The 15,010-nt window shown below is 40.2% G+C and overlaps 1 protein-coding gene across 4 annotated transcripts in view; it reads right to left on the bottom strand.

Moving 5' to 3' along the window:
- STAG2 (stromal antigen 2) overlaps positions 1–15,010 on the bottom strand; it is a 179,829-nt gene that overhangs the window by 72,551 nt on the left and 92,268 nt on the right. For all 4 annotated transcript variants that reach the window (XM_034782380.1, XM_034782384.1, XM_034782383.1 and 1 more), the window contains 4 exons: positions 8,540–8,744; positions 4,455–4,606; positions 2,683–2,756; positions 2,459–2,582 (listed from right to left, as the gene is read on the bottom strand). In XM_034782380.1, coding sequence (XP_034638271.1) covers positions 2,459–2,582; positions 2,683–2,756; positions 4,455–4,606; positions 8,540–8,744 — 555 coding nt within the window. The remainder of the gene's footprint in view (positions 1–2,458; positions 2,583–2,682; positions 2,757–4,454; positions 4,607–8,539; positions 8,745–15,010) is intronic.

Below are 15,010 nucleotides of genomic sequence, written 5' to 3'. Positions count from 1 at the left end.
AAGTAATGATGGGAATTAGAAAAACTACGCTTTTCCTGGACGATGGCAAGGAGTACGTTGCTAAAAGCTCAAATGGGGGTTCCATAAGTTTTGACAAGACAAGGGGGAACAGGGTCCCTTACTTGAGAGTACAACCTTTCTAGGCCTTTGGGAAATATGACTGTCAAGTCATTGGAAAAAAAAGAACAGTTATCCACCCAAGGGTGGAAAGCTTATCTTGCTGCCAGGTGAACCTTGACAGAGGTAACTGCTAAGACTTGCCATTTAGGTGTAACAAACAGTCGAGTATATTTTGAATGGATGACTGCATCGGCGAGACTCTGGCTTAGGAAGCCCAGATGGAGAACCACTTCCATTTTGACAGGTAGGCAGCTCTGGTGGAGGGGATTTTACTAATTAGTAAGACCTGGCGAACTCACTCCAAACAAATCTGTTCTCTGGGATTTAGACCGCACTCTACTCTGATCCCCAATGCCTGGCAGTCTTCGGTGTCCATGATTGCCCACTTCTGGCAGCCTGTTTCTTATGCCTTTTTCTAGGCACTGGGAATAATGATCAGTGCCGGGACTCTGGTAAGGTAGGAGGAGCATTTCTTCCTTACGCTGAGGCACTCAGTGCTGAGTCAAACCAGCCTGGCTCAGATGGAGGTCTCAGTGTCACCTCCATGAGCGGAAACTTTAGCCTGACCTCCCAAACCTTCTTTGTGCAAACCTTAAAATCCTTGCAGATTTGGCAGTGATCCCCAATATAATCTTCCCTCAGGCACTTCAGGCAGCCTCAGTGTGGGTCACTCAGGGACATAGCCTTGTTGCAGGGGAGACAGGGCTTGAAGCCCATCGACTGAGTCATCTCTCAGCACCAAGAATCAGATGAAAAACCGATAAACACCAAAAACTAGCTACTTAATTGTGCGCTTTACTGGCGCCAAAGGTACACAGCAGCACAGGGTGCTTGTGCCACCCCGACAGGTACCGCTGAGGGAAAAATTTTTAGCGACTGTGCATGGAGCACGTGCACACCAAAAGTGGAATGCACATGTGCAATCACTTGAAGAATTTTAGTGCTTAAGACGTTCATTTCAGTGTAGTATTCCACACAGTGCTTTTGCACCTCAATCCAAACTAGCAACTTAAAAGTAAGTACCAAGTTTTTCCACAGCAGAAAGCCAAAAGCAGGCGCTCAGACAAACCCTCCTGAAATTTAAATTTTACTCTGATGTAGAAAGCAGATTAAGACTTTTGCAACTAGCAAAACTGTTCAACTGCCACAGCAAGCAAGTAGCATCAGCCAGAGAAACTGAAACAGTTGGCATAATCCAATGTCATAGTTAATGTGAAAAATAATATAAATAAAGAAGCTGAAAAATTACAGAAAAAGTCAGTGTTGAAGATACTGACTAAACAGGCATTTTAAAAGATTAAATATTTTCTTATGGTTGATATTTCCTTTAATATGTTTGATATCTAAACTTCTATCTAAAATATGTATGATCTACTTTTTAAAAAGTGTATGTGTTGAGAATGACTCCAATAAAATCTCTATTATTTATCCGATCAAACTTTAAAAAATAAATTTGTAAGAAATGTATTTGTACAACTTTAAGCCATGTTGTGAAATAAAGTAATAGATTCAGAGGTATTATGAACTCAATTAGTTCTTATAGGACATGAAAGTTTTTTCTTTTAAAAACAACAAAATGAATTATTTAAAAACTAAACTGCACTGATGTAGTATTTATACTATAAACCAAAACCCAAGAAAACGTTGAAACTAACACTCACATCAACATTCCCTATTTTACAATAAGACTATCAGTATATAAATTCCATATACTATGATCAAAATTTTAAAACATGGGTACTTAAGTTAGGCACCTACACCCACATCTGAGGTACGAAGTACCTACCATTCCCAGACTTCAATAGGAGTTGAGAGTGTTCAACACCTCTGAAAAATTACGCCACTTGAATCCATAAATTGAAACCTACAGTTTCCAAAAGTGACTAGCAATTTTAAGTTGTCCATCTTGAGATGCCTTAAAGTGACCTGATTTTTATAAAGTGTGTGGAACCGACCCTCTGAAAATAAGCCGCTTTTAGAGATGTCAAGTTAGACACTTAGATTTTGGCATCCACAATCACTGCTCACTTTTGAAAATGTAGGTGAATGTGCTTAATTTTATGGAAATTGTGAAAATGTTGGCGGATACGGTACTATATTTTTCATACACAATTGGATGAGTTGAATATATATTGCACTACTCGACCTCAATAGTTTAGCCACTAGTTTTAGTATAAATAGGATCACTGAGTGAATACATTAATTTTTTTAATTGGTTTTGGTTCTCTCTCTGCTCAAATGCTAATTCTAGATCTAGCAATTTGAAAATAGGGAAGCTGATTTTCCCCCAGAAAATAACTTGTGGGTGCAAACAGCACTGTTCAAACATACAGCTTACCTTATCATGCATAGTCCAACCTACATATTTTAAATAGCTGTCATTAAGAAAGGCATCACTATACATTTTCATCCATATGCCAATCTCTTCAATACAGATCGCTCTTATTTCAGCTATTGCATCTCTGCAAGGGGGAAACAAAAAGGTAATGGTGAAAGGTAAAGTATTTACAACAAACCTCAAAAAGTTTACAGAGCTACAAATTACAGAACAAGTAAACTTACCGATATCTATGCACAAAAACACCTTTAAATATTGCATTCATCATGTTTTCTATCTCATCCTGATTTTCTTGAAGCTGAAAACAAAAAGAGTATATAAAATCACTGAATGATTGTAAAATGCGAGTACTTATAAATGATTTTGGTACTAGATGGAGTGCATCACATGCATATTTTTATAGTTTATTATTTTATTTGAGTCTTACACGACAGATTCTACTAAAATGAAAATTGATTCAAAATTGTTTTGACAGTTCAGTCTACTCTGCAGTGAATATTTGTAAGTGCCAGTTTTCAGCATAATGCCCCAATTTTTAAGACACTTTAAATATTACAGCATGTCGATAACTATAATGTTGACAACTAGAAAAAAGGCCAAATGTTTTCCTCTCCTATTAAAAGGCATTCTAACCTTTAGTAAATTACTTTTGTCTAATAATTTTGTTTGGAGAAAACAGTAATTTAAATTAAATGTATCGTGTTTCCACATCTGGCGTTCACTGTTTTAACCCTCTCCCTTTTGCTTCACTGGAGGAAAAAAGGGAAATTGAATAAGGGACTTGTGAAGAAATTAATTTCAAGGAAGAGTGGGAAAATAGAAATGACGGAGGCAAAACAGTCCAGCTTCCACATAGAGAGAGAAAGTGGAAGAAAGCACAGACAAAACAGCGAGACACAAATGAAGGATCCAGTTAGCTGTGGAGCTTGGGTGCACAGAAGAGAAGAAATGTGCAGAGCTATAAAGGCAAGGACCAGGAGCTTAAATTTAATGCAGAAGCTACAAACATACAATCAGAAGGCAAACAGATGAATTAACCAAAGCTATAAAGGGCTGACAGGGAAAGTCTAAAAATCAAACATGCGCAAAACAAGACAGGGCAGTCTCAATTCTTACACCCTTTCCCTTTTGGAACCTGTGTGCTGTCTATTCAAGACCTAATCTTGTAAACATGAGTAGTCCCACTGAATTAAACAGGACTATACATGTGTAATCTTCAAAGGGTCAGGGCCATAAATGGAAGCTCTTTGGAAGACAAAACATGAGGCCATCTTACTAGTAATATCTAATAGTATATTTCCATTGTTTAATCTAAAATAACTAAAATTAGAAAATAATTGCATAAAGGGTGAAAAGAAAAATTAAAACATTTTTCTGTTTTAATCACCTAGAACATTTTTAACATATGGGGGAGAATATTGTTTTTATTAATTTTTTATCTTTTAAAAATAAAAGTACTTGCCATTTTTAATGTTTAAAATGAATTAGGGCTCATGAAAAGTGCTACCGCAGTAAATTTGCAGAGTTTCCTATGTTCAGAAAGGAACTAGAGACAGCTTAAGTTAACAGCTTTACCTCAACTTTGACCTCAGACAGGACAACTTCTATGGACAAGAAAATAGTTCAAAGGACTTTCTGCTGAGATTGTTTTTTGTGACAAGGGCATCTGTTTATTACATTGAGATAACCTACTTCTTTACCCTCGACCAAAAAGAGTAGTCAAAGGATGGTGAATTTTGTTCATTACCTAGCTGAACTCAATTTGAACCAAAAGATCTGACCTTCTAGCTTTTATAACACAAGCATGTTTAAGTGTTTAGCAAAATAATATTTGACAGTTATGTGCAATTTAAAGATGAAACAAAAAGTCAAAAACATTTCCTTTGCAAAAACTAATTCATAGTTTAAACAAGATTAATTGTTGTCATTTCGTCAACATTTTCTCTCCTTCATCCAATCACGCGCAGCAACTAGAAATAGTAATAATTGCTCTAACCTCCTTCCTCTTCTGTAGCAAAAGTTCCAGCCTATCATTAGCTCGTTTTCCAATTATTTTATTTCGCTCTGCTTCATATTGCCGTTGTGTATTGTCCATGTTAATGCTAAGATTTAATGCCACATTCACTAAAGCAGTCATCAGCTTCATAGCTACAAAAAAGTAAAAAAGTGAGAATTAATTTTAAAAGTTACCTTTGTAACAAAGATGAAAACAAATGAGTTATATTAAATATTCAAGTAAAATACTCTAGTACCACTTGTAAATACAATTGCTACATATATTAAAGTGTTGTGAATATCTTCAATTACATCTGTTTTAAACTTTAAGATATCCATAAAAATTACAGACTTTTATTTAAATAAGAGCATAATTTTGCTGATAACTACTAATGTAGAAAAATAAAAAATTACTCAAACTGTATTATTTATTCAAATTGGTTAGCAATACAAGTAATGCATAAAAAGCACAGATAAGACAAACTTGTGGGGAAAATGCCCTAACATTTTTACTCAATAATTAGCTATTTTATTCTATTTACTTTTTCATACGGCCATCATTGTGATCTCTGAACTGCAACATATACATTTATGTAACAGAGCCTTCATTTAGCTGATCATATATAAATGTTAAAATGTGTTGCCATGGAAACATTAAATTAAGAGGACTCCACTATTAAATTAAGTAATACAGTCCACTGCTCAATCACTCAACCTCCAAAAACCAAGTCAGAATTTCTCTCTCATCAAATGGAGGTCACAGAACGTTAGGACTATGATTTTCTCATAGAGGTCACAGAAATCATGAATATGAATAAAATCTGTGCAATCTTGGAAATGGCTGTAAAAACACAATGGATTAGACCCCAAACTGAGTGGTGTTGTGACCCCATGCACTAGGTCACAACGTCACTCAGGTTTGGACCATCCGCACCTCCACAGTTTGAGTCAGAAGGATGGATGGGCCAAAACTCAGTGGTGCTCCAACCCTGTGCACCAGGTCACAACACCGAAGCAGGGCTCAGACCCCTGCAGGGAGCATGAGGGGAGGGCTCCCTCTCCAACCCCTGGCTCCTGGGCCTCACCCCATTATACGCTCGTATATGTTGAGGTAGCAAGAACTACATTATTTGGTGACCCTTCTGTGACTTATCCTCCCCCCCCGCCCCACGTCTGCAGTGAAATTTATTAAAAATTTCTATGCCAAAATCATAGTCGTTACCGTATTGGGTTTTTCTCATCTCCTCAATCACAGTCTTTACAAAATAAAGGTTTTTTTTTTTAGGATTCTTGTATTTTATTTACAGAAATAGCATAACAGCATTAGCCAATCAGAAACCAAACACCTGACCAAAATGCAGTATCTAATTTAAAAACAAAAATTTGTTTTTGGTAAGCTATTCTCCATTTAGCAGAAAATAACCAAGTATGTCTAGTCACTAAACCAGAGACAATCACCAATATATATAGCCCCACTATAACTTTTGTAATAATGTCAGGGCCAAAACACACAAAGGTCGGGGATGAAATGGTATACTACGAATAGACACTGCAGGAAGGGGAGTAAAGAATGTTTGAGTAGATATCACTGTAGGAGGGTGTGAAGGTGCTGAGCAAGAATTGCTGACTCAGCCCTCTGTCACACCAGCTCCCATTAAGGGAAGTAAATTGGATCTGGCTAGAGGAAACCTGCGCCTAATTGGTGAACGGGAGACACCCATAGCCTGGGGCTATATAAAAGGCTGAGAGGAAGGAAGCCAGGAAAGAGGAAGTGAGTAAGTGGAAGCAGAGCGATATCTCTTCCCTCCTGGGTGCAGACCCTAGAACCCAAGCTGTGTATGGTGAAAAGGTGGTGGGAGCATAACCTGTAAATAAATGGCACCAGTGGCTACTGAACTCCAGGGTCTCTGAGTGACTTTGTCAGCACATCAGGGGAAGAAGGTCCTGCAACACCCTGCTACAGAGGGCAATAGGTTGAGGAACTTTAGCACAAAGAGGTGCAGAAGAACTTTGAGGTCTGAATAATGTGGCATTCTGTGACCTTTAAGGAATGGAGAAACCCCCATGAGGTTGTAGCTATTTTCAGACGTTAGAATCACTTCAGACCAACTAAACCATGACTGTTGGCTAATCCTACTTTAAACAGACTGCATGTATCAATAATACAGATCACACTACTTACTTTACAAAAGTAGTTCCACTGACATGTATGCAGCTACTGATGTGGAGTCAGGACTACAGAATCAGGGCCATAATTTAAAATGATCACTTTACTGGATTTCAATCAGTGGCTTTCAACCTGTGGTCCGTGGACTCCTGGGGGTTCACAAACTATGTCTAAAGGGTCTCTGAAAGTCTGCTGTTACCATAGAACAGTGGTTTTCAACCTGAGGTCTGCAGACTACGTCTAAGATTTCCAAAGGAGTCCACACCCCCACTCAAAAATGTTTAGGGCTCCGAAAATGAAAAAAACGTTGAAAACCACTGATGTAAATTAATGTACAAATGGGATAATTCCTGCAGCCTTTACTCAGACTCAACTCCTATTTACTTCAGTGGGAGTAGGGAGTATTACTTAGTTAAAGACTGCAACGTTAGACTCCTACTAACTGAATTTACATCAATGATATGGTATAATACACCTCTACCCCAATATAACACAACCTGATATAACAGGAATTCAGCTATAACGCGGTAAAGCAGTGCTCCGGGGAGGGGGGGAAGAGAGGCTGCACACTTCAGTGGATCAAAGCAAGTTTGATATAACATGGTTTCACCTACAACGCGGTAAGATTTTTTTGGCTCCCGAGGACAGCGTTATATCGGGGTAGAGGTGTACAAGTAAGGTAACTGCAAAAGGATGTGACAGAACCAATGTCTTCTCTGGACAGTAACGCCGGTTTACGTTTTTGCTTCTTTATCATAAATGCTTTGACAGTGTCTCAGCAACAATCTGACAGCAGGAGCCAATGGGCTATGTCATGGTGTTCTATTCCACCGACCATATGCCTTGAATATACAAGTGACTAAATAACCAGAATACAGTAGATTGTGAAGTTTACCTCCAAATAAGAACTAGTTAGTAACTTCTAAAAGTTGCCATCACCAACTTGGTCAAAAATACAGTCCAAACTCGTTCCTGGGATTTGGTTTTAACGAGATTGAAATTACCACCATCACAATACAAAATTCATCTTAAACCTCCTCAGATTTGGCCACTTCTAGCTGCCCTTTTTTTAGGGGGCTTCTCCCGCTTGCCTGCGATCTGCATGGTGTAAGAAGCCACCTGCATTTAAGCTACCAGAACTCAATTAACCCTTTCTCAAAAGTATTAGGTTGTTTTATTCAAACACTAACAGCCTGTTACACTGTCTTCACAAGGGACAAATTTTAATTTAATAAATATATTAAAAAAAACATGCCAAAGGAAGTATGGATTATTTCACAAGAATATTTAAAAATGTTTTATCAGTGGCTGATTCATGGTTAAAAATTCTTTAAAACTTTTAAATGAAAACAATGCATTCATAGACTGATGTTATGACAGGACTTCAATTAAAGCACAGTAACTTTTTCTGCAAGTAAAATAGTGAGAAGACAATTATACTCAATTTTAAAAACTATATTCTGATAGTGGGAGATGTTTAGGGTCATAACAAAAAACAGTTCTACTTGCAAAGAATAAAGGAGAACATTGTCAGCATTTTAAAAGATAGAAAATCTATAGGTTAACTTTAACATAGTTCATTTTTATTTATTAGTTCTGTTTATCCATTGATATAAAGCAACAAATGCTGTAAGTAACATAGATAATCAGAGCAGCAAGAGAATTCTTTCCAGGGAACATTTTAATACTAAAAATTACTTTAAAAAATTATAAAAACTAGAACTAAAAAAAACAACTGATCCAGAATACAAAACTGAATAATTAAATGAAAATGAAATGACTAAACCCAATGCAACAAAATACGAAAGAGCCAAATACCGAATATTCAGAAAGTTTTACAAAAACAGTCTCTTCTCTGATAACGCTGAAAACTAAAAAGAAAATTTATATAGAAGCTGAATAAATAAAAAAATGCTGACCTGCCAGTGTGCTAGTGTGTCGAAATGCTCTGACTTGTGAGTCCGATAGTCCTGTAAGCAGTGAAATGACTGTATCCATCATATATTCGTCATATATGATACTATACTGACACTGTCGGACCAATACTCCAATGAACTCACAAAAACTGGATTTGAACTTCTTCCATTGAGGACCAGCCATGGTAAGTGGATAATCTCCACTATCCTACAAACAAAAATATATTCAAACATTAGCCAGCATATAACTATAAAACATTACATATTGTTAGAATATAATAGTACAGAATACAGATAAGTTGAAGGATAAAAAAAAGGTTTGTTCAACCAGACAGAGCCCAGTTCTCTGCTGGCGTAAATGGGCACAGCTCACTATCTGGCCCAAAAACTTATATTTACTTGTCAATTTAATTTTGCTATGCACAGAGCAAGCATTCAACTAGTGGAATACATTGACATTCCTTGCACAAAAATTTACTGAGCTAATGTTCCACTGACCGTTTTTTTCATAACACGCTAACAAATAAAATAACGCCCCAGAAAAACAAAAATATTTAGTATAACCAGAGCTAAATTAACAGAAGGGCCATGTAATCAGAGTTATAAACCAAGCTCATGAGCCAAGGAACTATAAGAACATTACAGAACCAGAAACTGTAAAAAGCTAAACTATTACCCCACAAAAATAACTAGTATCTACTTCCTTTCTGCCTAAAAAAAATCTAAAAGTTAAGGGAGGAGGGAGAAACCAGTGTGCATATGTAAAGATAAAACAAGTAAAACTGGCAAGTGATTTACATTTTCCTTTATTAATTGCTGCTGCAGACCCCCATTTCAAGAGACTAACTAGCAACAGCATATTTCCCAAGGAAAGTTAAAGTGTACTTAATTAAAAAATGATTAAACCACTGTCCTGAAACAACTTCCAGACCTAACTCCAAGCAACAGAGAACAACGCTTTGTGACTGTATAACTCCAAGTGTCAGTTTGATAGATGTTATGAAGAGATGCTCCTTAAACAGTAGCTAATGATTATCTAAGATATATTCCCAATCTTTATGGCAGGGGCAGGCAACCTATGGCACGTGTGCCGAAGGCGGTACCTGAGCTGATTTTCAGTGGCACTCACACTGCCTGGGTCCTGGGCACCGATCCAGGGGACTCTGCATTTTAATTTAATTTTAAATTAAGCGTCTTAAACGTTTTAAAACCCTTATTTACTTTACATGTAACAATAGTTTAGTTATATATTATAGATTTATAGAAAGAGACCTTCTAAAAATGTTAAAATGTATTACTGGCACGCGAAACCTTAAATTAGAGTGAATAAATGAAGAGTTGGAACACCACTTCTGAAAGGTTGCCGACTCCTGCTTTATGATAATGTAACTCCAAACTGGTCACAGACTTGGACACAATGTATAATCCAATTAGAAAAGGTTACTCACCCAGTGCAGTAACTGAGGTTCTTAGAGATGCGTGTCCCTATGCATGCTTAGCAGTAGGTGCAGTAGTGTCCCTGTGCCTGGGATTGGAGATCTTTGGTAGCAGTGCCCGTTGGGCCGCACGTGCAATACTCGCCCATCTTGCACCATGAGCAATGTCTATATAGTGCTGTGTGGTCCAACTGCCCTCAGGTCCTTCTCTACTGCAGGGTCAATATATGAACTCTGAAGCAGAGGGGAGGAGGGTGGGTAGTGGAGCACCCATAAGGAGACATCTCCAAGAACCTCAGTTACCATATAGGGTGAGTAGCCTTCTTCTTCTTCGAGTAGTGTTCCTAGAGGTGCTCCACTGTAGATCACTGTAGAGCAAGAGTACCAGGGTTCTGTGTGGCGGATTCTGGGTGCAGGCAGCTCAGTGGGGGAGGAGGGAATCTGGATGCACAGGAGCTCGCTGGGGGGTTCTAGGAACAGGGAGAATGGGACTCTGCAGGGGCATCCAGGTGAAGATGGTTAGGGCTCAACTGGAGGATGGGGGTGTCTGAGTGTGGGGGGCCTGGTGGGAGATCTGGGTGCTAAGGGAGTGGGGCTTGGTGGAGTGGGGGTCAGGGTGCAGCTGGTTGTGGCTCAGTGGGGGGTCCGTGTGCAGCTGGTTGGGGGCTCCTGATGCAGGTGGTGAAGGACTCAGTGGAGGGGGTCCAGATGCATGGAGGTTGGGTGGACAGGGAGAGCAGCTCCCACTTCCCCTGAGGTTGAGGAGCAACTGGGCCAGGAAGTGGGGTGAGTGGTCAGTGTACGGGGAGCTGCTTCCCCCATCCACCCACGCATTTGGACCCCCTGCACCCGGACTCCGCACCAAGCCCCAACCCCCCATCCAAACACAATCCACGCTGCAGAGCTTCCTGCAGCTGGGGGAGGTTTCTGGGGGTTGATCTGACCCAGCCCCGGCTACTCTGTGCAGGAGAGGGGGAACTCTGCCTCCTCAATGCTCCGTCCACAGTCAATGCATTTGAAGCAATAAGGAAAATGATGGACTTTTTCTCAGACCTCGGCCTCCAGATAAACGTACAGAAATCGATACTGAGGCCAGGATAGCATCAGGAATTTATTGGGGGCCCAACTGGATGCTATAAAGCAGTGATTCTCAACAAGGGATACACGTACCCCTGCGGGTATGCAGAGATCTTCCAGGGGTACATCAACTCGTGGATACTCTGTCTCTGTCGTCCTAAATCTCCTTCCCCTCCCAGCTTAGACTGATGTCCTTGGGGGGCCCGGAGCATCCCCAGAGGCCCCCTTCCCCCTCGCAGTGTCTTACCTCTCCCCTGGCACCTGGGGACAAGCCCGCGCTGACAGGGAAGGGTGAGCAAGCACCAGTGCAGCTTCTCTTTGCTTCCCCACAGAAACCATTTTTTCTGAAGGAAAGCAAAGAGAATCTGCAGAGGGACATGTGTTCTGCGCACGTGCAGTGGCTCAGAATTCCCCCCAGGTGCAGAGGGTGGCAAAATATCAAGCCAGTTGTGCTGTTGCTCTCTAACATCCTCTAGGGGGATCTGGAGAGAATCTGCAATCCTGCGGACCTGTTCTTGGAACTGTTTAAAATTATCTGCCGATGTTGGAGGTGGTGGCATGATGGCCTCTTCAGGGTAGGATAAGAAGATGTGGGCTGGTAGTGAAGGAGAGCAGTATGTGACAAAATGTGTTTCCAGGGAATAAACATGGACGGTTGGGAGCTCTGTATGGAGGAGCGGCGACTCTGGAGTGTCAGAGATGATCAGGTCCATCAGGTGGCAGAACTCTTGCGGTACCAGCAAAAGCATCATCGCTATCAATGGTTGCATATGTATCGAAGCAGACATAGTGGATAACGACAGTGTCGCTGTTACAGCGCTTTCCTTCGAACAACCAGTAGATGGTGCCGAGAGAGTCGTCGGTGCCAGGGGCTTCATCAGCGCTGATGCACTTGAAGTCGTTGAGGGGATCGGTGCCAACTGAGATTTTTTTTTTTTCCTCTGTCTGTCTCAGTCCCGGTTCTGAGTAATGGTGTGCCTATTTGTGGTCCTGCTGTTTTAGGGTCTTTGAACGTCTCAACAATCCCAGTACTAGAGGTGTCCGGATGGTCACAAGAGCCGGGTCTCGCCCCAAAGATGTTGAGCGTCTGACCTCAAAAGGGACGCCTTTTCCTAGGTGGCTCCTTGGTGGATGAGCTGGGGGCCCATTTCTTCTTGTCTTGGCAGAACAGTGAAGATTTTCTTTTGTGGTGAGCAGCGAGTGGGGACTGGCCACAGAGGAGAGGTATCGGGGCCCGGGTCTGAGGTTGGTTGCAGTGAGCTCTCCATTAGTAAAAGTTTTAGCCTCAATTCACAGTCCTTTCAGGACAGAGCCTTCAATTTGAGGCAGTGGGTGCACTATTGTGATATGTGCCCCTCACACACAGTATGCACCATGATTGGCCATCACTCACTGGGATGGCCTCATGACAGGAGAGGCACCACAACAAGAGAGGCACCCTGGAAATCTGGCTAAAGCCTCAGTAGGGAAAGGCAGAGAAAGGGAAACCTATGTTAATCTAAAAATAACGGGGAGGAAAAAGCCAAAGGAAAAAAAAAAAAAGGGGGGTAAAGGAAAGAAAAAAAATTAAAGGAAATAGCTACAAACTCAGAAATAGTTACGAAAGCATTAGTATTACTAAGGGCAGTAAAGACGTATGAAGGACTCTGCTAAGGATTCCATCGCAGGCCAAGGCCATTGAGAAGGAACTGAGGGCGGGTGGACTGCCCAGAGCTATATAGATTCAACTCATGATGCGATACAGGGAGGAGCACATGTGCTCAATGGGTGTGGCTACCGAAGATCTCCAATCCCAGGCGCAGAGACGCTATCACACCTACAGTGGAGCACCCATAGGGACACTAATCAAAGAACAACATCTAAAATTAAGAAAGAAGACTTGACATTTTGGCCTTAATGCCATAGGGTATAAACAATCAAAATATTTTGAGTTATTTCCAAATTGTGACAAAAATGTCTTTTTATACATTTAGTCTGTGCAATCTTATCTCGCCTGGCAGATCCTGAGACCTATGATAAAATGTAGAGAATTATAAACTGATTTCTGAGAAAATCTGTTACCATCTTAGGCAAAAGTATTCAATGAGGTTTTAGAACCTTTTTTTTTTTTTTTTTTTTTTTTTTTTAAATACAGAGCAAGAAAGATCAGCCATAAGACCCTGCATCTCATTCACCCTAATGCTCAATGCAACAGCCAATAAGAAGGCAATTTACAAGGAAATAGCATAAAGAACATTCCCATGAAGGGTCAAAGGATAAAACCACCAATTAGGTAAGACCCAAATTTAAGTCCTGGGGACTTATGGGTTCATCAAATGATGGAAGTAAGTTTAGCAATTATTTAAAAAACAAATACTTTAACTGATGAATAAGGACAAAATTAAAGTCCCCTCACACACACACACACACACACACACACACACACACACTAGGCTGACATGGACAATCAGTGAAGATAAGGAAAAGCTAAGATTCTTCAGAAATAATATAATCCAATATCCAGGGAATCTAATTTTCTTTAAGCGGTTATTTTATTATTTGTATTCTAATAATCCCTCATTAATTGAGATTGTCGTCCCTCTGTGCTAGGCACTGTAAACACACAGTAAGAGACAGCAAAATAATTAAGAGAATAGAATAAACTTTCAAATTTCAATGCACTTTACTTACTTATGGAACCTTGATTCCAACAAGACCTCTAAACTCTTCAAAGAAAACTAGGACCTGATTATTGAAACTGCTAGGTAAAGGGACTCAAGATGCAGATGGAAGAGTCAGCTTTCCATTTAACAAAGGAAGGCTCCATTGCAGAGCTAACAGACTGGAGTACCACAAGTGTATAATCTAAGATGGGGCAAACAATATTAGCCAAATCCAGTCCTTATACTTTTCCCCAGTATCTTCAGGAGAAGGAGAAACTGAGCAAAGGCATCAAGAACCCCTTTCCTTCAGCACAAGGTGGCAGCTCCCTATTCAAAGTTTATATCCATATCCTTGTATGGCATAAAGTAAAATCTCTTGCACTTGATATTTAATGCTTTATTACAAAAAAAACCACTCTAGATGTGTGTCACTGAAGGAAAACAGAGAGGGGCTATGGAAGTCTCTAGAGAAAAAAAATTCTGCTGATTTTGGCCCTTGAGACTGGTATGGCTAGGGATATTTTTCACTCTGCTAAAGAAAGTGATTAGCCCATTCTGAATTCATAATTTCAACAGATGAACTACTCCAAATTAAAATAAAGTACACTGCATACCTTGCAGCCTGGCTCAGTCTGTTCGTAACAAAACTGACAGCGTTCTGAACAAATAGCATATCTTAATATATTACAAGAGACTCCATTTAACATTTAGAACAAAGCAACATTAATTAAGAATAGGAGCACATGATTAGGGGGCTGGGGCACATGACGTATGAGGAGAGGCTGAGGGAACTGGGATTGTTTAGTCTGCAGAAGAGAAGAATGAGGGGGGATTTGATAGCTGCTTTCAACTATATTCCAAAGAGGATAGACCTAGACTGTTCTCAATGGTACCAGATGACAGAACAAGGAGTAATGATCTCAAGTTGCAGTGGGGAGATTTAGTTTGGATATTAAGAAAAACTTTTTCACTAGGAGGGTGGTGAAGCACTGGAATGGGTTACCTAGGGAGGTGGTGGAATCTCCTTCCTTAGAGGTTTTTAAGGTCAGGCTTGAGAAAGCCCTGGCTGGGATGATTTAGTTGGGGATTGGTCCTGCTTTGAGCAGGGGGTTGGACTAGATGACCTCCTGAGGTCCCTTCCAAACCGGATATTCTATGATTCTACGAATAGGAAAGAAATACATTGGGGCCTGAAGACATCTCATGCTGTTAAAGGAACCAAATGGACCTGAACTCTTCCAGTGAACATCCTTGATTTTCTTTCTAAACACCCTCCTAAGATGACTATGGCATGTCTTCTATGGCTCCCATTTGCAGCA

Source organism: Trachemys scripta, chromosome 9 (assembly GCF_013100865.1).
Source record: "Trachemys scripta elegans isolate TJP31775 chromosome 9, CAS_Tse_1.0, whole genome shotgun sequence".
In the NCBI taxonomy this organism is placed as follows: Eukaryota; Metazoa; Chordata; order Testudines; family Emydidae; genus Trachemys; species Trachemys scripta.
Note: the sequence above shows the minus strand (reverse complement) of the source record. Positions and strands in the feature narration are given on the sequence as shown.